Here is a 26,078-nt window from a genome sequence, read left to right on the forward strand (position 1 = left end):
GTGAATGATAAAACACTGAATATTGACAACATATGAATGTCATACACCCTCTCAATTGACATATTTTTAAAAAAAATACTGAATTAGACACCCAGAATGTACATAAAAATAAAGAATGTGGGATTTACAATATTAGCTATGAAGAATAAAACACTGAATATTGACAACATATGAACGTCACACCCCCTCTTCATCCACATAGTTTACATTTTTTTACTGAATGAGACACCCAGAATGTACATAAAAATAAATGTGTGATTTACAAATTAACTATGGAGGATAAAACACTGAATATTGACAACATATGAACCTCACACCCCCTCTCCATCCACATATTTTACTTTTTTTTTTACCGAATCAGACACCCAGAATGTAAATAAAAATAAAGAATGTGGGATTTACATTATTAACTTTGAATGATAAAACACTGAATATTGACAACATATGAACGTCACACACCCTCTCAATTGACATACTAAAAAAAAATACTGAATCAGACACCCAGAATGTACATAAAAAAGAGAATGTGGGATTTACATTATTAACTATGAATGATAAAACACTGAATATTGACAACATATGAACATTACACACCCTCTCAATTGACATATTTAAAAAAAAATACTGAATTAGACACCCAGAATGTACATAAAAATAAAGAATGTGGGTTTTACAATATTAGCTATGAAGAATAAAACACTCAATATTGACAACATATGAACGTCACACCCTCTGTCCATCCATATAGTTTACATTTTTTTACTGAATCAAACACCCAGAATGTACATAAAAATGAAGAATGTGGGATTTACAATATTAACTATGAAGGATAAAACACTGAATATTGACAACATATGAACATCACACACCCTCTCAATTGACATATTTAAAAAAAAAATCTGAATTAGACACCCAGAATGTACATAAAAATAAAGAATGTGGGATTTACAATATTAGCTATGAAGAATAAAACACTGAATATTGACAACATATGAACGTCACACCCTCTGTCCATCCACATAGTTTAAAACATTTTACCGAATCAGACACCCAGAATGTACATAAAAATAAAGAATGTGGGATTTACGTTATTAACTGTGAATGATAAAACACTGAATATTGACAACATATGAATGTCATACACCTTCTCAATTGACATATTTAAAAAAAAATACTGAATTAGACACCCAGAATGTACATAGAAATAAAGAATGTGGGATTTACAATATTAGCTATGAAGAATAAAACACTGAATATTGACAATGTATGAACGTCACACCCCCTTCTCCATCCACATAGTTTACATTTTTTTACTGAATGAGACACCCAGAATGTACATAAAAGTAAATGTGTGATTTACAAATTAACTATGGAGGATAAAACACTGAATATTGACAACATATGAACCTCACACCCCCTCTCCATCCACATATTTTACATTTTTTTTACCGAATCAGACACCCAGAATGTACCAAAAAATAAAGAATGTGGGATTTACATGTTTTAACTATGAAGGATAAAACACTGAATATTGACAACATATGAACGTCACACACCCTCTCAATTGACATATTAAAAAAAAAATACTGAATCAGACACCCAGAATGTACATAAAAATAAAGAATGTGGGATTTACATTATTAACTATGAATGATAAAACACTGAATATTGACAAAATATGAACGTCACACCCCCTCTCCATCCACATATTCTACATTTTTTTTACTGAATCAGACACCCAGAATGTACATAAAAATGAAGAATGTGGGATTTACATTATTAACTATGAATGATAAAACACTGAATATTGACAAAATATGAACGTCACACCCCCTCTCCATCCACATATTCTACATTTTTTTTTACTGAATCAGACACCCGGAATGTACATAAAAATGAAGAATGTGGGATTTACATTATTAACTATGAATGATAAAACACTGAATATTGACAAAATATGAACGTCACACCCCCTCTCCATCCACATATTCTACATTTTTTTTACTGAATCAGACACCCAGAATGTACATAAAAATGAAGAATGGGGGATTTACAATGTTAACTATGAAGGATAAAACACTGAATATTGACAACATATGAACGTCACACCCACTCTGCATTAACTTATTTTACAATGAAGCAAAACGCAAAAAAAAATAGCAAAAAAACACAGTGAAATATGAATGCAAAGAGTAAAAAAAATCCACCTACAATCTAATATATCTGATATATGATTAAGCTTTAGAACTTTGTTGTGAAAATGTCTTTATTCGTCTTTCCCTGACACCCACATTTCAGACTGGCCCCTTTGGAAACACTCCCCACCCACACTGCTTGGTGCCTCATCTGAGCTGCTGTGACTTAGATGACCATAGTAACTAATTAGATGACCATAATAACTAATTAGATGACCATAGTAACTAATTAGATGACCATAGTAACCAGTATATCATGTAAAACTGCAGATTCCAAGCATGTAAAGACTTAGTATAGTTGAAGACTTACGGTCATTAGAAAACATGAGTGCACATCATCATGGCAGCTAAACTTTACATCTTAAACATCTAAAAAAAAAAAAGATTTGGGATTGTCCGGCGGGCCAGATTGAAAAAGCTTAAAGAGCCGCATGTGGACCCCGGGCCTTAATTGGCCCAGATCTGCCTTACAAAGGCCACATTTTTTTTTACCCTTGGGAGCACTGCCTGTCAAAGTGATCAACAATACGTTGCCCTAATTATTGGGCCCAAGTTGCATGTCAAAAAGCAGAACCAACTCAGGAAGTGGACAAGTATTAGCACACACCTCGGAGAATGCAACCGTTTATCGCCGTTAATCGTTTCCGGTGAATCGTTCAAATATGTTCAGAGCTCAAGCATAGAAAAAACTGTTTATGGCCTTCTAAATACATTTTTCCACATAGAGCCCCCTCAACATGAAATAACACCGCTTAGCCCAGAGCTGGGCAAATATTTGGACTCGGGGGCCACTTTGAGAGAGAAAAAATGTGTCTGGGGGGCCAATGTGTATACATGACATATACACATTTAGCTGTACAGTATGTGTGTTTGGGTCCCTTTTTTTCAGGAACACTAATACCAAAAGTCACAATGTCCGATAGAGTTCTAAAAAAGTTATGACAGGCCACCTCAAAACAGCGAAATGGAATTTTACGTTTTTTTACTGAATGGCACACCCAAAATGTACACCTCTAAAGGCTTAGTGGCCACATGCGTGGACATCACCTTCTAGTTCGTATTTCCAAAATTGTGTACACTACTGAATTGGGGTCTTATGGCCACTTATGTGGACACTTATACTGCCATCTGGTGGTGTCAGAAGAGTACAACATACAATGGAATTTGGAAATAGAAAAGTGTAAAAATAAGAATTAGCATGTCACTAAACATGAAAAACATTTGTGTACTTATGGATTAAGTACATCGTATAAAAAGATGATTCTTAGTTGTTTTTCTAATTAGGGTCCAATAAGCCCAACTAGCAGAGAGAAATAAAAAAAAAGCATGTAAACAGACAGCTTGGGCCTTAAAATTTATAAAGTGGGATTTGCAATATTAACTACGAAGAATAAAACACTGAATATCAACAACATATGAATGTCTTTTACTTCTCAGACCAGCTCCTCCATAGTTGTGTGTCTTTTACAATCAAGCGGAACACAACAAAAATGTGACAAACAGAAACATATGAATGCAAAGGGTAATAAACACCTACAATATGATACATTGTCACTTTTAAGCAGAACTTTGTGGTAAAAATGTGCTGCCGCATGCGTTTCTGAAACACGCGTTTGGGGCTGGCTGCTCTGAAAACAAGCCCGCCCACTCTGCTTTGTACTTGGTCTGAGCTGCTGTGACCGACATTACCCTAATAACTCCTATAACACCCAAAAGTTCAGATTTCAAACATTGATATACTTTCAATGTGCAGTAATATATTTAAATGACCGTAGGTCATTTAAATACATTACTGCACATTATAATGGCGGCTACAGTTTTGATGTTAAAGGTCTAAAACAAATTATATATAGAACGTCTTTGCATCAGTCGATCTTAGATGATCTCGGGCCCAGAGAAGCCGGCGGCGTTTCTGGATGTTGTTGATAAATGGCTTTCGCTTTGCATAGTAGAGCTTTAACTTGCACTTACAGATGTAGCGACCAACTGTATTTAGTGACAGTGGTTTTCTGAAGTGTTCCTGAGCCCATGTGGTGATATCCTTAAGAGATTGATGTCGGTTTTTGATACAGTGGTGTCTGAGGGATCGAAGTTCACGGTCATTCAATGTTGGTTTCCGGCCATGCCGCTTACGTGGAGTGATTTCTCCAGATTCTCTGAACCTTTTGATGATATTATGGAGCGTAGATGTTGAAATCCCTAAATTTCTTGCAATTGCACTTTGAGAAACGTATTCTTAAACTGTTTGACTATTTGCTCACACAGTTGTGGACAAAGGGGTGTACCTCGCCCCATTCTTTCTTGTGAAAGACTGAGCATTTTTTGGGAAGCTGTTTTTATACCCAATCATGGCACCCACCTGTTCCCAATTAGCCTGCACACCTGTGGGATGTTCCAAATAAGTGATTGATGAGCATTCCTCTACTTTATCAGTATTTATTGCCACCTTTCCTAACGATTATTTGCAAAAAAAATGTTTTTTTATCAGTTTGAACATCAAATATGTTGTCTTTGTAGCATGTTCAACTGAATATGGGTTGAAAATGATTTGTATTCCATTTATATTTACATCTAACACAATTTCCCAACTCATATGGAAACGGGGTTTGTAATTGGTGTGGTCCCGTCTAGCCAATACCACTAAACTATTGATATTTTTAGGTAATTTAGCCACTTTCAAGCTTAAAAATGCTTAATTTAGGACAAAGAGCTTGTAGAGTATACTTTCTAAAACAAGTTATGTTGCACCGCTGAAATGAGGTTTGCAATTTTCCAAGAAATGTTTTTTCTTGATCTTCTCAAGGAGTCTCACTGAACGTGGAGATCATTTTAAATGAGACTTGTAAATTCTCTTCCCAGGCCGAGGGTGACGTCGCTTCCCTCAACAGACGCATCCAGCTGGTGGAGGAGGAGCTGGACCGTGCTCAGGAGCGTCTGGCCACCGCCCTGACCAAGCTGGAGGAAGCCGAGAAAGCCGCCGATGAGAGCGAGAGGTGGGTCGCTCGACAGGAAGTTGTGCCGTTTGTGATTCTTTCCAGGTGTTTTGTTGACCCGCTTTGCTGCTGTCCTGGCAGAGGCATGAAGGTCATTGAGAACAGGGCCATGAAGGATGAGGAGAAGATGGAGATCCAGGAGATCCAGCTGAAGGAGGCCAAGCACATCGCAGAGGAGGCTGACCGCAAATACGAGGAGGCGAGTTTTACTCCACTGATTGGAAGCATGCAAAAATTATACTTTAGAAGCGTAAAGGTGTCCACAAAAATAAGAAATAATTCATGGTTGGTTAGTGACATTTTTTAGATCATTTGTAAATGGTAGTAAATGCTTTAAAAAGTGTTATGTTTTTATAGACAATTAAATACGTAAATAAAAAGACTGTGGCGTGTGTAACTCAGTGGTTAGCACTTGTAAGTAATAGTTGTTTTTGAAATAAAAACTTGTTTTAGTTTTGCAAGAAAATAAGAAATTAATACATTTTGGATTACAGTTAAGGCTTTCAAAGTGCTTACAACATTCTATTTTCATAGATAGTAGATTAAAAAAAAAAAGACTAGTGTAGCAAAGGTTATAATGAAGTTTTTCCACACAATGTATGTTTATAGAAAATCCTGCAAATAAATAAAAAGACTATTGTACGCCAATGGTTGGCAGCTGACAGTAATATTTCTTTTTAAATACTTTTTTGTAGGTTTGAAGCTTAATTTTGCCAAACAATTAGGAAAGAATAAAGGGGGGGTAATGAAACATTTTTTGATAATTTTTAGATAATAAAAAAACTCGTAAAGGGTGTTTTCCACACGGTATATTCCTGAAATAATTCAGACAAATAAAAAGGCTAAATTGTCACTAATAGTTTTTTGTTTTGTTTTTCAAATAAAGTATTTTTGTAATGTTTAAGCTTTCTTTTATGACCAGATGAAATGCTCTAATGTATTTTTAAAAATGTATATAAATAATTTGATTGTTAGCAATTGTATTAATTATTTTTATATACATTTTTATATACATTCTCACCTATGGTCATGAGCTTTGGGTAATGACCGAAAGGATAAGATCACGGGTACAAGCAGCCGAAATGAGTTTCCTCCGCCGTGTGGCGGGGCTCTCCCTTAGAGATAGGGTGAGAAGCTCTGTCATCCGGGAGGAACTCAAAGTAAAGCCGCTGCTCCTCCACATCGAGAGGAGCCAGATGAGGTGGTTCGGGCATCTGGTCAGGATGCCACCCGAACGCCTCCCGAGGGAGGTGGTTAGGGCACGTCCAACCGGTAGGAGGCCACGGGGAAGACCCAGGACACGTTGGGAAGACTATGTCTCCCGGCTGGCCTGGGAACGCCTCAGGATCCCCCGGGAAGCGCTAGACGAAGTGGCTGGGGAAAGGGAAGTCTGGGCTTCCCTGCTTAGGCTGCTGCCCCCGCGACCCGACCTCGGATAAGCGGAAGAAGATGGATGGATGGATGGATACATTTTTAGGTACTTCTAAACAGTTTCTCAATTAAAAAAATAATATCAAAAATATATAGTTTCATTTTCATTACATCATATCAATCATGCAAATGATTTAAATGATATATAATGTATGTGTTTATATGTAAATATATATACACATATATATGTGTGTGTGTGTATATATATATATATATATATATATATATATATATATATGTGTGTATATATATATGTATCTATGTATGTGTGTATATATATATATATATATATATATATGTATATTTTTATTTGCATGTATACATGTGTGTGTGTGTGTATATATATATATGCATATATATATATATGCATATATATATATATATATATATATGCATGCATATATATATATATGCATATATATATATATATATATATATATATATATATATATATGTATGTGTGTATAGGTATATATATGTGTGTATATGTTTATATATGTATATATATGCATGTATGTGTGTGTGTGTGTGTATATATACAATACCATATATATGACAATATATATATAAATATTAATCTTAAAAATATGTGTATATTATTTAAATAACTTTTATAATTTTAATTATTATGTTATAATCCAACAATATTCTTAAAAATATGGATTAGAATATCAAAAATAAAAAATACTTTATTTAATACAAAATATTACAACGAATAATTGTAAAAAGTGAATGAGAATTAAATGAGAAGATTAAAAATGGATTGTTGGAATGCACAAATAAGTAGAAACATAACGTTACAGATTCCTGAGCATAAAAATGTTACTAACCTGGTGAAGCACACAACTCACCTTGCAGCAGAATGTGTGGCATGCAGCGCAACACAAACCCACTATTTCCTGTTTAGGCACTCAACCGGTCGAGCCTCTGCTGAGTTGTAAACTCCATTCATGCTCGTACTAATACAAGTAATAATACTACATTCATACTAGTACTAATACAAGGAATAATACTACATTCATACTAGTACTAATACAAGTAGTGTCACTGCATTCATACTAGTACTAATACAAGTATTAATACTACATTCATGCTAGTACTAATACAAGTAATAATACTACATTCATACTAGTACTAATACAAGTAGTGTTACTGCATTCATGCTAGTACTAATACAAGTAATAATACTACATTCATGCTAGTAGTAATACAAGTAATAATACTACATTCATGCTAGTACTGACACAAGTAATAACACTACATTCATACTAGTACTAATACAAACAATAATACTACATTCATACTAGTACTAATACAAGTAATAATACTACATTCATGCTAGTACTGATACAAGTAGTGTTAATACATTCATACTAGTACTAATACAAGTAATAATACTACATTCATGCTAGTACTAATACAAGTAATAATACTACATTCATGCTCTTACTAATACAAGTAATAATACTACATTCATGCTAGTAATAATACTACATTCATGCTAGTACTGATACAAGTACTAATACTACAAGATGAGATGAATGGGTGACATGCCATGTCCTGTGCTGCACTCGAAGGTGGCTCGTAAGCTGGTCATCATTGAGGGAGATCTGGAGCGCACGGAGGAGCGTGCTGAGTTGTCAGAAGGGTAAGTAAGATGTCAGCACCTGGATAAACAAACATCTGCACTCACTGCATGCATAAAAAAAGGCATCATTACGCCTAAATTGACGTCTCTCCTGCCCGGGTTGCACACAATGGCACACACACAGTGCGTATCGAAGGATGGACGATGAGCTCAGAGTTATGGAGCAAAGCACAAAATCCCGAATGGCCTCGGTCCTGCAGGTACCAAGTCAAGGCTAAGTCACTCCTTTCTTCACGTCGGTCACTCCTCTCGCTTTCATTCCGGCCAAATAAAGGAAACTTCCGCTTGGCTTGCTGTGCTCGCTCTCCTTTTTTGGTCAACTGTTCAGTTAAAGTACATTTTTATTGGTTGAATGGGTATTGTATAACAAGACAAATATGACATCATATTTAGTAGGGCTGCAACAATGACATGTTTTTGGACGGGACAAGCGGTAGGAAATGGATCGATGGATGGATGGATGCAACAATTACAATGAAAAGAGCTTTGTTGCTTTGATTAAGTGTTATAGCTATTTCTGGCAATTTATTTAAGTGCGTATCAAACTGGTAGCCCTTCGCATTAATCAGTCCGCAAGAAGTAGCTCTTGGTTTCAAAAAGGTTGGTGACCCCTGTTTTAAGTGATGCCTATTCATGTCAATTTGTATAAAACTTATATTAAACGTAGAAAACAGGGGGTTTTTTTAAGTGAAAAGCTACCCCTTCCCATGTAAAAATTCACTTTAAACTCAACATTTGGCCACTTTATGAATCATTTTGGTCTTAACTGTAAAGCCACCAAGCAGAACAATAGAGTTTGGATCATGACTGCATTTGGTGGCATTCTGGCCCCCCTAAAGACCAGTGGGGGGGCTGGAGTCTACATCAAGAACAGTCCCTGGTCAGTTTTGTGCTGGTTGGTGGAAAAATCTGTCTTGTGTAACGTGGACTCTCCACATTGGTTCTGCTCTGTTTAAAGGCCTACTGAAAGCCACTACTAGCGACCACGCAGTCTGATAGTTTATACATCAACGATGAAATATTAACATTGCAACACATGCCAATATGGCCTTTTTAGTTTACTAAATTGACATTTTAAATTTCGCGCAAAGTATCCTGTTAAAAATGGCGCAGTATGATGACGCGTGCGTGTGACGTCACGGATTGTAGCGGACATGTTGTTCCAGCCCTGAGCCCAGCTTTAATCGCATAATTACACAGTATTCTGGACATCTGTGTTACTGAATCTTTTGCAATTTGTTCAATTAATAATGGAGACATCAAAGAAGAAAGATGTAGGTGGGAAACGGTGTATTGCGGCCGCCTTTAGCAACACAAACACAGCCGGTGTTTCCTTGTTGGTAGAGTGGCCGTGCCAGCAACTTGAGGGTTGCAGGTTCGATTCCCGCTTGTGCCATCCTAGTTACTGCTGTTGTGTCCTTGGGCAAGACACTTTACCCACCTGCTCCCAGTGCCACCCACACTGGTTTAAATGTAACTTAGATATTGGGTGTCACTATGTAAAGCGCTTTGAGTCACTTGAGAAAAGCGCTATATAAATATACTTCACTTCACTTCACATTCCCGAAAGATGACGGTGAAGCTTTACTATGGAACAGAGCGGTCAAGCGAACATGGTTCCCTACCACATGTCAACCGGCAGGTTTCGGTGAGAAAATTCTGGTTATAAGTCGGCTCTTACCGTAGACATGAGCGGATAGCTTGCGTCGTTCCTCCTGCACCTGTCAAAGAGGCAGCTGCGGACTCTCTTGCCTCCTCCGACCGGCCGCCCCCAAACGTGGGATGCTTCCACCGTGGAGGAGGGGGAAAAAAATCTCAGCCCGGCCCCAACGGCTGCCTTCGCTTCGCCTCGTCGAGAAACGTGGCTTCCCTCAGAGACACTGGCGGTCACCACGCCCGTGGCCACACATACCATGAATTAATTCACCGGATCCCGACTTAAAAAAGTTCGAAAAACTTATTCGGGTGTTACCATTTAGTGGTCAATTGTACGGAATATGTACTGTACTGTGCAATATACTAATAAAAGTATCAATCAATCAAGCAAAACACCCTTCCGACTTTCAAGTACGACCATATAATCTCACTAAAACACTAGTAACGCAATAAGCAGATAAGGGATTTTCCAGAATTATCCTAGTAAATGTGTCTAATAACATCTGAATCGCTCCCACTGCCCTCGTCTTTTTTTGTTTCTAGTCCTTCACTCTAACTTTCCACGTCCACGAATCTTTCATCCTCACTCAAATTAATGGGGAAATTGTCGCTTTCTCGGTCCGAATCGCTCTGGCTGCTGGTGGCCATGATTGTAAACAATGTTCAGATGTGAGGAGCTCCACAACCCGTGATGTCACACGCACATCGTCTGCTACTTCCGGTACAGGCAAGGCTTTTTTATTATCCACCAAAAGTTGCGAACTTTATCGTCGATGTTCTGTACTAAATCCTTTCAGCAAAAATATGGCAATATTGCGAAATGATCAAGTATGACACATAGGATGGACCTGCTATCCCCGTTTAGATAAGAACATCTCATTTCAGTAGGCCTTTAAGTGACTGGCGGTTCTAATCTTTGTGGTTCTTATGATGATTTTATTTCCTGTTTCTCGTCTGCGTCGTTGTCCTCCCTCTCTTTGCCCCCCCTCCCTCCCTCTTCGCACCCGCGTCAAACAACCCAGCAAATGTGCTGAGCTGGAGGAAGAGTTGAAAACTGTGACCAACAACCTGAAGTCACTGGAGGCCCAGGCAGAGAAGGTAAGCGCCCCCTGCTGGCCGACTGCATGCCGACAGTGACAACTCCCTCCCAGCTCCTGGAGGTGGAACACATTCTCCTCTTCTTCTTTTTCTCTCCTGTGATACTTTCTGGAGTCTTGACTAGATTTGATGACTTCTATGAGACTGATGAATGTGACTAAGGTGACTCCATGACCTCTTATGGTGTTTGTGTGCCACAGTACTCCCAGAAGGAGGACAAATACGAGGAGGAGATCAAGGTCCTCACCGACAAGCTGAAGGAGGCAAGTGTCGATATTTTGGGACGGGTCATCTCTGATTCCGGGGCTTTTATAAATCTGTGTTTCTTCCTCAGGCTGAGACGCGTGCCGAGTTTGCTGAGAGATCAGTAGCCAAGCTGGAGAAGACCATTGATGACCTGGAGGGTATGTTTGATTCTATCACCTCCACACTACACCCCCGATTGGGTTTTTGTTCTCTACATATTGTCATTTAAGTCATTTTCTGGACAATCAATATCATCATTTTCATTTCACTCTCACCTTGGTGACTTCAAACCCCGGCTGAGTCATACCAAAGACTATAAAAATAAGACATATCGTATTTCCTTGAATTGCCGCCGGGGCGTTAATTAATTTAAAACCTCTTTTCACTCCTGCACTTACCAAAGGCATGCGGTAAAAGCAAACATGCGATGATTATTTTAAAACCTCTTCTCACTCCGGCGCTTACCAAAGGCATGCGGTAAATTTAGGCCTGCGCTTAAAAATTTGAGTGTGATGTAATGATACCATCATGAAAAGCACATTTAATAAACCTTTGCTTATAAATGAAGTCCATGCGCAGCTCCTTCTCATCAAAAGCGTCGATAACTTGTTTATAGAAGTCTTCCTTATCTTTCTTCAGTTTTAAAAGTCTCTCTGTTTAGATGGAGATCTTCCTTTATTACCTCCTGCTTTGATTGAAAGTCCAGTTTAGAAAACTTGTTTATTTTAGATATGTAATCCTCCATGTTAAAAGTGCAAGCGAGAGGAAAAAATAAACGCTTCCTGTTTGTTGTCACTTCTTCTGCAGCTGAGTAGTCGCAAGAAGGATCACTAGCGCCCTCTACCACCAGGAGGCGGGAGTCATTTAATGACTCATATTTGACACACGCAGCTACGGTATATTAATAAAACATAGCTGCTTACTGTTCTTTTTAGTATATTCAATAGCTGGGACCTTAAATCCTACTGAATAGCTCTTAATCTTCTTCCCTTTATGCGATTTCAAATTATTGAAATCAGCCTCCTCCATTTTGAAAATGATGACAGGTGAAGTGTCACTCGTGACGTGACAAGTTTGACCCAGTGGAAATTCTAGACATGCGCTAATAAAAATAATATTTTGCGAAATGAGTTTTTAGTAATTCTAGGCAGGCGCGTACTATATACCCGGCGGCAGTTCAAGGAAATACGGTATTACCTCCGTGCTTGGCACTCAGCATCAGGGGTTGGAATTGGGGTTTAAACTCCTGCTCACTGCTCCCCTCACCTCCCAGGGGGTGCTTAAGGGTGATGGATCAAATGCAGAGAAGAATTTCGCCACACCCAGTGTGTGTCAATCATTGGCACTTTAACTTTACATAATAGTTCATGTTGCAAACTAGTGGGGCCTGAATTATTGCTCCTTCTATATTCAACTATAACTATAATGCATATATTGCTATTAAATCTCAAAGGGATGTAACAACATCAACAATTAATATCACAATTTTTGTGAACAAAATTATAACGGTTATCATAATAGAATTGACAATGTCAATTTTCATTGTTATTTGAGTGCTTAACCTCTTACGGCCCAAGCTGTTTGTTTACATGCTTTTTTTTTCCTCTTTGCTATTTGGGCTTATTGGACCCTAATTGGAATAGAAACTAAGAATCATCTTTTGATATGATGTACTTAGTCCATAAGTACACAAATGTGTACTTCATGTTTAGTGACATGCTAATTCTTAATTTTACACTTTTTTTTTCCAATATTCCATTGTATGTTAAACTTTTCTGACACCACCACCTGGCAGTATAAGTGTCCACATAAGTGGCCATAAGACCCCAATTCAGTAGTGTACACAATTTTGGAAATAAGAGCTAAAAAGGTGCTGTCCACGCATGTGGCCACTAAGCCTTTTTAATTATGTTTTTCTTTGTCCATTTTAATCTGTAGAGATTTTAAGTGTTTGGTAATGATAAAGGCAAAACTGGGGTTGCGCTTCACTTCCTGTTTATGTGATGTCACGCGGGTTCACTTCCTGCTTTAGACCATACTTGCCAACCCTCCCGATTTCTCCGGGAGACTCCCGAATTTCAGTGCGCCTCCCAAAAATCTCCCCGTGCAACCATTCTCCCGAATTTCTCTTAAAAGCACTGCCTTTGGCGTCCTCTCCAACAGTAGTTCTCTACCTTTTTTCAGTGATGTACCCCTTGTGAACATTTTTTTAAATTCAAGTACCCCCTAAGCAGAGCAAAACATTTTTGGTTGAAAAAAAGATATAAAGAAGTCAAATACAGCACTATGTCATCAGTTTCTGATTTATTAAATTGTACTACTGTGCAAAATATTGCTCATTTGTAGTGGACTTTCTTGAACTATTTGGAAAAAAATATATAAAGAGAACTAAAAACTTGTTGAAAAATAAACAAGTGATTCAGTTATAAATAAAGATTTCTACACATAGAAATAATCTTCAACTTAAAGTGCCCTCTTTAGAGATCCATCTGGATTCATCAACTTCATTCTAAACATTTCTTCACAAAAAAAATAAATCTTTAACATCAATATTTATGGAACATGTCCACAAAAAATCTAGGTGTCAACACTGAATATTGCATTGTTGCATTTCTTACATTCATATTTTCTTGAAGTATTATTCAATAAATATATTTATAAAGCATTTTTGAATTGTTGCTATTTTTAGAATATTTTTTTAAAAATCTCACGTAAACCTTGGCATACCTTCCAGTACCCCCAGGGGTACGCGTACCCCCATTTGAGAAACTCTGTTCTACAATCTGTCGTCCACTTTTCATCCATACTAACAGCGTGCCGGCCCATTCACATGATATATGCGGCTTTCAAACACACACAAGTGAATGCAAGTCATACTTGGTCAACAGTCATACAGGTCACACTTAGAGTGGCCGTATAAACAACTTTAACACTGTTACAAATATGCGCCTCACTGTGAAGCCACACCAAACAAGAATGACACACACATTTCGGGAGAACTTCTGCACTGTAATACAACAGAACAAATACCCAGAATCCCTTGCAGCACAACCTCTTCCGGGACGCTGCAATATACACTCCCGCTACCACCAACCCCCCATCTCCTGAATTTGGAGGTTTTAAGGTTGGCAAGTATGCTTTAGACACGCCCATATATAGATCTTTATATTTATCACTTAAGATGAAGTGATACCGTGAATTGATTAACGTGGACCCCGACTTAAAGAAGTTGAAAAACTTATTGGGGTGTTACAATTAAGTGGTCAATTGTACGGAATATGTACTGTACTGTGCAATCTACTAATAAACGTTTCAATCAATCAAAAAGAAGAAAGAATGTATGTTTAGTGTACACAAATTAATACGTTATTTGTGTTTCATACAAGTTAAGGTTGGGCTAAGACAGTGGTTCTCAAATGGGGGTACGTGTACCTTTGGGGGTACTTGAAGGTATGCCAAGGGGTATGTGAGATTTTTCAAAAATATTCTAAAAATAGCAACAATTCCAAAAATCCTTTATAAATATATTTATTGAATAATACTTCAACAAAATATGAACGTAAGTTCATAAACTGTGAAAAGAAATGCAACAATGCAATATTTAGTGTTGATAGCTAGATTTTTTGTGGACATGTTCCATAAATATTGATGTTAAAGATTTATTTTTTTGTGAAGAAATGCTTAGAATTAGGTTGATGAATCCAGATGGATCTCCAAAGAGGGCACTTTAAGTTGATGATTATTTCTATGTGTAGAAATCTTTATTTATAACTAAATCACTTGTTTATTTTTCAACAAGTTTTCAGTTATTTTTATATCTTTTTGTCCAAAAAGTTCAAGAAAGACCACTACAGATGAGCAATATTTTGCACTGTTACACAATTTAATAAATCAGAAACTGATGACATAGTGCTGTATTTTACTTCATTATCTCTTATTTTCAACCAAAAATGCTTTGCTCTGATTAGGGGGTACTTGAATTAAAAACATGTTCTTAGGGGGTACATCACTGAAAAAAGGTTGAGAACCACTGGGCTAAAAAGTCTTCTTGTATTCAAGTCAGCATTTAAACTAGCTTGAGATTAGCAGGCTTGCTGCTTCTCCAGGAAATGAGATATTTAAAGTGTGGTAATCAATTAAATCTTCATGGTCATTAACATTTTAAACCATGACACTGATCGTTAGTCTCATTAAAATCAAGATAGCAGGTAAACCTTTTTCCCTGGACTTTTTCCTGGCTTCTGCTGCACTTTCATTCCTCTCATTCTCCTGTGGTGTAACTTTTCATTTCCCTTTTTCTGTTCCCACTCTCTCTTTTTCTCCCATGAATGGTCTTCACTGACTTTTTCTCACGTGCGCCTCCTCCTCACCTTTGCCCCTCCTGTCACTGCACCTGTGGCCCGCCCAATAGACGAGTTGTATTCCCAGAAACTGAAGTACAAGGCCATCAGCGAGGAGCTGGACCACGCCCTCAACGACATGACTTCCATGTAAAAAAATATTGTCATTCATTTCCAAGCTGGCGTGCCTTGCCGTTTTGTGCTATGCGCTTCTTTGACGCGGCGTTGCTGGCGGGGAAGCACATTGTTTCACAGGGCTGGTCTTAGGAACTTTAATGTGTGGGCATTCCTGTCATTGATTAGTGACTAAAAATGCATGACAGCAGCATGCACTCATATTTCTTCTCATCAGTCATACAGTCAAGTGGCGTCCTTAGCAAAGCATGCAAATCAGCCACTCGCTTCCTCCTTTGCTTGATCATTTACCGTATTTTCCAGACCATAGGGCGCACTGCCGATGAGCGGGTCTATTCAGGTCTTTTTTCACCGGGTTTTGAGGCGCATTAGAGGGTCTATTCACCCCAGAAGCGGACAGTCATGGCAAAGATAAAACTGTGCTGCCAACCATAGAACCAGGAAGGAAAGTCTGCAACATATAGCAAAGACTGTGGCAGCTCAATATATGCAAAACAATTAAGAACGTTGTTCTTAATCTCTTTGACTATTTGCTCACGCAGTTGTGGACAAAGGGGGGTACCTCGCCCCATCCTTTCTTGTGAAAGACTGAGCATTTTTTGGGAAGCCGTTTTTATAGCCAATCATGGCACCCACCTGTTCCCAATTAGCCTGCACACCTGTGGGATGTTCCAAATAAGTGTTTGATGCGCATTCCTCAGCTTTGTCAGTATTTATTGCCACCTTTCCCAACTTCTTTGTCACGTGTTGCTGGCATCAAATTCGAAAGTTAATGATTATTTGCAACATCAACAAAATGTTTATGAGTTTGAACATCAAATATGTTGTCTTTGTAGCATATTCAACTGAATATGGGTTGAAAAGGATTTGCAAATCATTGTATTCTGTTTATATTTACATCTAACACAATTTCCCAACTCATATGAAAACAGGGTTTGTAATAGGTGCCATTTTGGTCCTTATACACACACCATAATATTACTAGTATGTTTAATGCATTGACAATCCATCAAGTTGTGCGGTTTCATAGCTTACTAAAGTCGTACTAAAAACATTTTGACATATTTTTGAGTTCCGTGTATAATGTTCTATATTCTCAATGGAACATTTTTTAAAGTTTTGGTGTTGTTTACTGCCATCGTATTGCAGTATGTGTGACTGCCATCTACTGGTCACAGTTATCATTACACCACGTAGCAAATAAAATAGCTTCGAGTTCGGTAAGCACAACCAGAATTATTCCGTACATCAGGCGGCCAGGTTATAAGGCGCACTGTCGAGTTTTAGAGAAAATGAAAGGATTTGAAGTGCGCCTTGTCGTCGGAGAAATACGGTACTAACATGTCCTGCCTCCACCCTCATTAAAGCACCCGCCTCCTGGTTTGGTTGATGTCTGCTTCACTCTGCCTCTTCTCTCCTCCCCATCCACGCAGATAAATTGTTTCCATCCCATCAAAGAGGCCTCCTCCCGGCTGAGTGGCGTCTCTCCGCCCTCCCTCCGTCCTCCTTTCCTTCCACTCATCTGCGCTTTTTCCCGCCATCTTGTTTGTTCTCATCCTCATCTCCAAGTCCATCCTATCTCTTGTACAGAATCCTAAAGTCATTCTGCGTTGTGTGTCAAACAAAAACAGAAAAACCTCATCCATTCTATGTTTATGTCGTTACTCTGTCCCTATTTATTTCCACCTTTTTTTTATGTTCTGTCTCCATTTTTTTTTTTCCCTTTTTCTCCCCATCCTTGTCATGTTGTAGCCTTGTTAGACATGGACAATACTCCTTTAAATGCTGAGACTGTTGAATGCTAATCACTGCGGCAGGGAATCTTACTTGGGAAGATGTTGGTAAAGTAGCGAGACGACGGGGAACATCTGCTTGGATAAATACGATTGTCGGTTGCAAGGTTATGGCGCCTGGGCATTGTACGTTATGCAGTGTTTCAATAAATGTAACATGGAAGTGCTCTGAGTCTTATTGCTGTAAATGACCATGCAGGGGATTCATTCGTCGCAGATTACCTGACACATGAAACGTGCACTATCCACTACACTAGGGCTGGGCGATATATCAATATTCGCGATATATTGAGGGTTTCTCTCTGTGTGATATAGAAAATGACTATATCGTAATATTCGAGTATACGTTCTCACGCAGTTGTTTTTTGCTGTGGGCATTACACTACAGGCTCTTCCCACTCCTTCTTGTGTCTCCTCACAGACAGCAAGCGCACACACTTACTCACGTCATATACTGTCACCTCATACGTCACATACTATCACCTCATACGTCACATACTGTCACGTCATACGTCACATACTGTCACGTCATACGTCACATACTGTCACGTCATACGTCACATACTGTCACCTCATACATTACATACTGTCACCTCATACGTCACATACTGTCACCTCATACATCACATACTGTCACCTCATACATCACATACTGTCACCTCATACTTCACATACTGTCACGTCATACGTCACATACTGTCACCTCATGCGTCACATACTGTCACATCCTACGTTACATACTGTCACATCATACATTACATACTGTCACCTAATACATCACATACTGTCACGTCATGCATCACATACTGTCACGTCATACATCACATACGGTCACCTCATACGTCACATACTGTCACCTCATACGTCACATACTGTCACCTCATACGTCACATACTGTCACGTCATACGTCACATACTGTCACCTCATATGTCACATATTGTCACCTCATACGTCACATACTGTCACGTCATACGTCACATACTGTCACGTCATACGGCACATACTGTCACCTCATACGTCACATACTGTCACATCATACGTCACATACTGTCACGTCATACATTACATACTGTCACCTCATACATCACATGCTGTCACGTCATACATCATATACTGTCACGTCATACGTCACATACTGTCACGTCATACATCACATACTGTCACCTCATACATCACATACTGTCACCTCATACATCACATACTGTCACGTCATACGTCACATACTGTCACGTCATACGTCACATACTGTCACGTCATACGTCACATACCGTCACCTCATACCTCACATACCGTCACCTCATACATCACATACTGTCACATCATACATCACATACTGTCACGTCATACGTCACATACTGTCACCTCATACGTCACATACTGTCACCTCATACGTCACATACTGTCACGTCATACGTCACATACTGTCACCTCATACGTCACATACTGTCACCTCATATGTCACATACTGTCACCTCATACGTCACATACTGTCACCTCATACGTCACATACTGTCATCCTACGTTACATACTGTCACATCATACATTACATACTGTCACTTAATACATCCCATACTGTCACGTCATACATCACATACTGTCACGTCATACATCACATACTGTCACCTCATACATCACATACTGTCACCTCATACGTCACATACTGTCATCCTACGTTACATACTGTCACATCATACATTACATACTGTCACCTAATACATCACATACTGTCCCCTCATACATCACATACTGTCACGTCATACATCACATACTGTCACGTCATACGTCACATACTGTCACGTCATACGTCACATACTGTCACCTCATATGTCACATACTGTCACCTCATACATCACATATTGTCACGTCATACGTCACATACTGTCACCTCATACGTCACATACTGTCACCTCATACGTCACATACTGTCACGTCATACGTCACATACTGTCACCTCATACGTCACATACTGTCACCTCATACGTCACATACTGTCACCTCATACGTCACATACTGTCACATCCTACGTTACATACTGTCACCTCATACGTTACATACTGTCACCTCATACGTCACATACTGTCACAGACTGTCACCTCATATGTCACATACTGTCACCTCATATGTCACATACTGTCACCTCATACGTCACATACTGTCACCTCATACATCACATACTGTCACCTCATACGTTACATACTGTCACCTCATACGTTACATACTGTCACCTCATGCGTTACATACTGTCACCTCATACGTCACATACTGTCACATACTGTCACCTCATATGTTACATACTGTCACCTCATACGTCACATACTGTCACCTCATACATCACATACTGTCACCTCATACGTCACATACTGTCACATCCTACGTTACATACTGTCACCTCATACATCACATACTGTCACCTCATACGTCACATACGTATACACCCTCGCCCAGCAGAGAGGTATCAGCGTGGCTAACGTTAGCTGTGATGCTAGCGGACTCGGAGGTGCTGATTCTCATCCCAGTGGAGTGGTAATACGAGAGAAAGAAGGTGCGAATATGGTAACCAATGAAGGAAGAATTAATTCCCAAGAAAAACAGCAGGGGGTCCATGGTCTGGCGGTGGTTTGGCTTCAAGTGGGAATATGTCGAATAGACAACTTTAATTTGTCATGTGTGGGGCACAAGCGTTGCTACCAAAAGTAGCATTACTGCTAATATGTAGCATCATTTGAAAAGTCACCTGCTAATAACTTTAATAAATACAGTTTTGGTAAATTGACTTAATTGTGATTTCCTTCTCTGCATGAAAGTTTAAAATGACCATATAGTAATGCAGTATGAAGAAGAATGTTTTAATGTAGACACATGGAATCATCATACTGCTGTGATTATATGTATCAAGTGTTCATTTACGGCTAAAGCAAAATACGGACATATATATTGTATATTACGATATGGCCTATAAATATTGCGATATTAAAAAAAGGCCATATCGCCCAGCCCTACAATACAACGCAAAAAGTCAGTGTTCAAAAACAAGGGGAGAAAAATACAAAAACTGGGGGTATTTTATTTTAACTACCATATTTCCTTGAACTGCCGCCGGGGCGCTAATTAATTTAAAACCTCGTCTCACTCCGGCGCTTACCAAAGGCATGCGGTAAATTTAGGCCTGCGCTTATAAATTTGACTGTGATGTAAGGATACCATCATGAAAAACACATTTAATAAAAAAATGTTATTATGGTCTTACCTTTACTTATAAATGAAGTCCATGCGCAGCTCTTTCTGATCAAAAGCATCGATAACTTGTTTATAAAAGTCTTCCTTACCTTTCTTCAGTTTTGAAAGTCTCTCTGTCTCGATGGATGTCTTCCTTTATTACCTCCTGCTTTGATTGAAAGTCCAGTTTAGAAAACTGTTTTATTTTAGATATGTAATCCTCCATGTTAAAAGTGCAAGCGAGAGGAAAAAAATAAAGGATCGCTGCTCACTCTTGCTGCTTGTTGTCACTTCTTCTGCAGCCGAGTAGTCTCAAGAAGGATCACTAGCGCCCTCTACCACCAGGAAGCGGGAGTCATTTAATGACTCATATTTGACACACGCAGCTACGGTATATTAATAAAACATAGCTGCTTATTGTTCTTTTTAGCATATTCAATAGCGTGGACCTTAAATCCTACTGAATAGCTCTTAATCTTCTTCCCTTTATGCGATTTCAAATTATTGGAAATCAGCCTCCTCCATTTTGAAAATGATGACAGGTGAAGTGTCACTCGTGACGTGACGAGTTTGACCCGGCAGAAATTCTAGACATGCGCTAATAAAAATAATATTTTGCGAAACGAGTTTGACCCGGCAGTAATTCAGGGCAGGCGCATACTATATACCCGGCGGCAATTTAAGGAAATACGTTATTATTGAAGTTGTTTGTTATTATTTATTTATTTATGTATTATTTATTTATTACTTATCATTGTTATTATTATTATTGGTTTTTATTATTGGTCCTGATGGCTTCATCTGACCGGGATCTTCAGCTCTCGCTGGATCGGTTCGCAGCCGAGTGTGAAGCGACCGGAATGAGAATCAGCACCTCCAAGTCCGAGTCCATGGTTCTCGCCCGGAAAAGGGTGGAGTGCCATCTCCGGGTTGGGGAGGAGACCCTGCCCCAAGTGGAGGAGTTCAAGTACCTAGGAGTCTTGTTCACGAGTGAGGGAAGAGTGGATCGTGAGATCGACAGGCGGATCGGTGCGACGTCTTCAGTAATGCGGACGTTGTACCGATCCGTTGTGGTGAAGAAGGAGCTGAGCCGGAAGGCAAAGCTCTCAATTTACCGGTCGATCTACGTTCCCATCCTCACCTATGGTCATGAGCTTTGGGTCATGACCGAAAGGATAAGATCACGGGTACAAGCGGCCGAAATGAGTTTCCTCCCCCGTGTGGCGGGGCTCTCCCTTAGAGATAGGGTGAGAAGCTCTGCCATCCGGGAGGAACTCAAAGTAAAGCCGCTGTTCCTCCACATCGAGAGGAGCCAGATGAGGTGGTTCGGGCATCTGGTCAGGATGCCACCCGAACGCCTCCCTAGGGAGGTGTTTAGGGCACGTCCAACCGGTAGGAGGCCACGGGGAAGACCCAGGACACGTTGGGAAGACTATGTCTCCCGGCTGGCCTGGGAACGCCTCGGGATCCCCCGGGAAGAGCTAGACGAAGTGGCTGGGGAGAGGGAAGTCTGGGTTTCCCTGCTTAGGCTGTTGCCCCCGCGACCCGACCTCGGATAAGCGGAAGATGATGGATGGATGGATGGATGGTTTTTATTTATTTTTTTATTTTTATTAAGCTGGTGTGTGTTGCTTCAAGTCTTCATACGTCTCCAACAAGAGTTCATTAATTAACACAACTTATTAGTCTTTTGACAATTTCTGGCTTCCTCCCAAAGTTTGACCTCTGGTGCTTCATTGTGAGATTTATATTGATCATGTTATTAGAAATCCCTTGCTATTGTTTTAAATGATCCACTCAAGACAATATCATATCCTGATTAGCTTTTCTAGCAAAGGTAGGCGCTGCATTTTCCAGATTTCTCTGTTTTGTTTACTGCAAGATGCGCCGTTAAAACTGCCCTGTCACTAATGGAGTAGCTAAGCCTTGAATGGGGACTAATACCTTTTGAATTTAACATGTTCGTTCGAAGTGTACGTACAAAAGCCAAAAGCGGTGAAGTTGTCATGTTGTGTAATTGGTAAATAAAAAGAGAATGCAATGATTTGCAAATCCTTTTCAACTTATATTCAGTTGAATAGACTGCAAAGACAAGATAATTAATGTTCCAACTGGTAAACTTTGTTGTTTTTTGCAAATATACATGAACTTAGAATGTAATGGCAGCAACTCATTGCAAAAAAGTTCTCACAAGGGCATTTTTACCAGTGTGTTACATGGCCTTTCCTTTGAACAACACTCAGTAAAGGTTTGGGAACTGAGGAGACACATTTTTGAAGTGGAATTCTTTCCCATTCTTGCTTGATGTACAGCTTAAGTTGTTCAACAGTCTCATGTCTCATATTTTAGCCTTCATATTGCACCACACATTCTCACAATGCCAGTCTAGTACTTGCACTCTTGTACTACAAGGCCACGCTGTTGTAACACATGGCTCGGCATTGTCTTGCTGAAATAAGCAGGGGCGTCCATGTTAACCTGTATGTACCTTTCAGCATTAATGGTGCCTTCACAGATGTGTAAGCTACCCATGCCTTGGCCACTAATACACCCCCATACCATCACACATGCTTTACACTTTGACCCTAGAACAGTCCGGATGGTTCTTTTCCTCTTTGGTCCGGAGGACACGACGTCCACAGTTTCCAAAAACAATTTGAAATGTTGACTCGTCAGACCACAGAACACTGTCCTACTTTGCATCAGTCCATCTTAGATGAGTTTCTGGGTGTTGTTTATAAATGGCTTTAGCTTTCTATAGTACAGTTTTAACTTTCACTTACAGATGTAGCGACCAACTGTAGTTACCGACAGTGGTTTTCTGAAGTGTTGCTGAGCCCATGTGGTGATATCCTTTAGACACTGATGTTGCTTTTTAATGCAGTACCGCCTGAGGGATCGAAGGTCCGTAATATCATGGCTTATGCGCAGTGATTTCTCCAGATTCACTGAACCTTTTGATGATATTACGGAGCGTAGATGGTGAGATCACTAAATTCCTTCCAATAGCTGGTTGAGACATGTTGTTCTTTAACAATTTGCTCAGGCATTTGTTGACAAAGTGGTGACCCTCGCCCCGTCCTTGTTTGTGAATGAGTGAGCATTTCACGGAAGCTACTTTTATACCCAATCACGGCACTCACCTGTTCCCAATTAGCCCGTTCACCTGTGGCATGTTCCAAATAAGTATTTGATGAGCATTCCTCCACTTTCTCAGTCTTTTTTGCCACTCTTGCCAGCTTTTTTGAAACAAGTTGCAGGCCTCAAATTCCAAATGAGCTAATATTTGCAAAAAGGTTTACCAGTTAAAACGTTAAGTATCTTGTCTTTGCAGTCTATTCAATTGAATATAAGTTTAAAAGGATTTCTTGTATTCTCTTTTTATTACCATTTACTCAACGTGACAACTTCACTGCTTTTGGGGTTTGTATGTGCATGAGGTCAGATAGCTTTTACATTTGTATTGCACAGTTTCAAACTACTACAATATCATTTTTAACAAATTTGCTGGTGTGTCTGAATAACAATGTTACATTTTTGTTGCCATGTTTTTTGAGTGCGGTGCAGCGTTGGCTAAAAACACTTAAATATGTAACAAGCTTGATTATTAACAGTTCAGATAACCAACATGTGTGCAGCGCAACTAACACCAGCTTTTCCATACATTTGTCAACAGAGAAACTGTCCCATGCTAAAGAAGAGAACCTTGACATGCACCAGATGTTGGACCAGACTCTAATGGAACTGAATAATTTGTGAAAAGCGCAGTCCGACCCCGACTTGCACTGTGGTTTTTGCTTCTTTTTTTTTTTGTACTTGCACCTTTGCTACCCCGTCAACCTGTACCTTGCCCACGGTGCAGATGCTATTTGTGTTGCACCGTCCTGCCTTCAGTGGAACCAAGGAGCCAAGGGATGTTAAGCTTAACCATTCCCTCTGATGTCGCCCACAGTGAGATGCATGTTAGATAGATTGTCCTCGGGTGAAGTTGCAGGTGACAAAGATTGTCTGCAACATCGCATACATGTCTTCTCTTCCACTTTAATTTTTGCACATACCAAAGGACAAAGTGGAGAAAGTTAGCACATAATCCAACCTCACAATAATGCCTTTTCTGCATTCTGTTAGAAGCATAGATGCTGCACTTCTTTTAAAAAAAAAAAAAAAAAAGTAAATATTCTGGTGCTAGTGCATCCATCTTTAGGCATTACTATATATTGTTTTGGTAATTTTCTTCATTTTGTCGGTTCTGTATTTGGTTGTGCATTGTTTTAGCATTTTTAATGGTGATGTTTCAAATGTTTATCATATTTGAAATGTAAAAAAAAAAGAAGAATTAAATTAAAGCACGTTTTGAAAGCTTTTTACTTTTGGGGTGTGTACATATGCGTGTGTGGGTGTGGGTGTTTGTGTGTCTTTTTTTAACAGGCATGAAGGCATGTCGTCACGTGACATTGCTGGTTTTATGAGCAGAGGAGCATATATATATATATATATGTGTATATATATATATATATATATAATATAGTTTTTTATTGAACAATAAACATACACTTATAATTCACTCAACAGTCAAGATACTTTCAACAAACAAAAGCAAATACGGATAGAGTATTACATATAAATTTAAAAAAGACAAAAAGGGCTACCAAAATCACTTTAAATGTTTTTAACAAATATATCAATTTAAGTGCTTTTTCACTCTTAATCATTCTCCAAGATTTGATTGATAATTGTAAACCATTAAGCCAATTAGAAAATGTAGGCCTTACTTTCATAAATCGATATTTATGTAGAAACATTTTTGCCTTGAGCATAATAATGTTGACAAATGAGAGACTCGTGCAATTATAAAATGAAACTGAAGATAGCAGTAATGCAACACGGATGGATGACAGCTGCTGTAAAACTGAGAAGAAGACAAAGGAGAGACTGTTTTTTTATTTGTATTATTACTATTTATTTTTATTGAACAACAAACATACATTTATAATTCACTTAACAGTCAAGAAACTTTCAACAACAGGGAAAGAAAACGAAAGCGAATACAGTTTGGGTATTGAATAGTCATTAAAAAAGACAAAAAAGGCTACCTAAATGACTTTAAATGTTTTTAACAAATATATCAATTTAAGGGCTTCTCCAAGATTTGATTTGTAATTGTAAATCATTAAGCCAATTACAAAATGTAGGCCTTACTGTCATAAATCGACATTTATGTAGAAACATTTTTGCCTCGGGCATAATAATGTTGACAAATGAGACTCGTGTAATTATAAAATGAAACAGAAGATGGCAGTAATGCAACACAGATTGATGCCAGCT

At 38.8% G+C, this 26,078-nt stretch overlaps 1 protein-coding gene across 15 annotated transcripts in view; it reads left to right on the forward strand.

The window, feature by feature from the left end:
• tpm1 (tropomyosin 1 (alpha)) overlaps positions 1-25,116 on the forward strand; it is a 45,043-nt gene extending 19,927 nt beyond the window's left edge. For 4 of the 15 annotated variants that reach the window (XM_061916952.1, XM_061916963.1, XM_061916951.1 and 1 more), the window contains 7 exons: positions 5,055-5,188; positions 5,270-5,387; positions 8,197-8,267; positions 10,946-11,021; positions 11,222-11,284; positions 11,356-11,425; positions 24,430-25,116. In XM_061916952.1, the coding sequence (XP_061772936.1) occupies positions 5,055-5,188; positions 5,270-5,387; positions 8,197-8,267; positions 10,946-11,021; positions 11,222-11,284; positions 11,356-11,425; positions 24,430-24,512 (615 nt within the window). In that variant the 3' untranslated portion in view covers positions 24,513-25,116. Of the gene's footprint in view, positions 1-5,054; positions 5,189-5,269; positions 5,388-8,196; positions 8,268-8,391; positions 8,468-10,945; positions 11,022-11,221; positions 11,285-11,355; positions 11,426-15,678; positions 15,762-17,175; positions 17,699-24,429 lie in introns of those variants that run through there. The other 11 variants (XM_061916958.1, XM_061916957.1, XM_061916962.1 and 8 more) reach the window with 5 other exon arrangements.
• The last annotated feature ends 962 nt before the right edge of the window (positions 25,117-26,078 follow it).

Source organism: Nerophis ophidion, linkage group LG12, assembly GCF_033978795.1.
Source record: "Nerophis ophidion isolate RoL-2023_Sa linkage group LG12, RoL_Noph_v1.0, whole genome shotgun sequence".
Classification (NCBI taxonomy): Eukaryota; Metazoa; Chordata; class Actinopteri; order Syngnathiformes; family Syngnathidae; genus Nerophis; species Nerophis ophidion.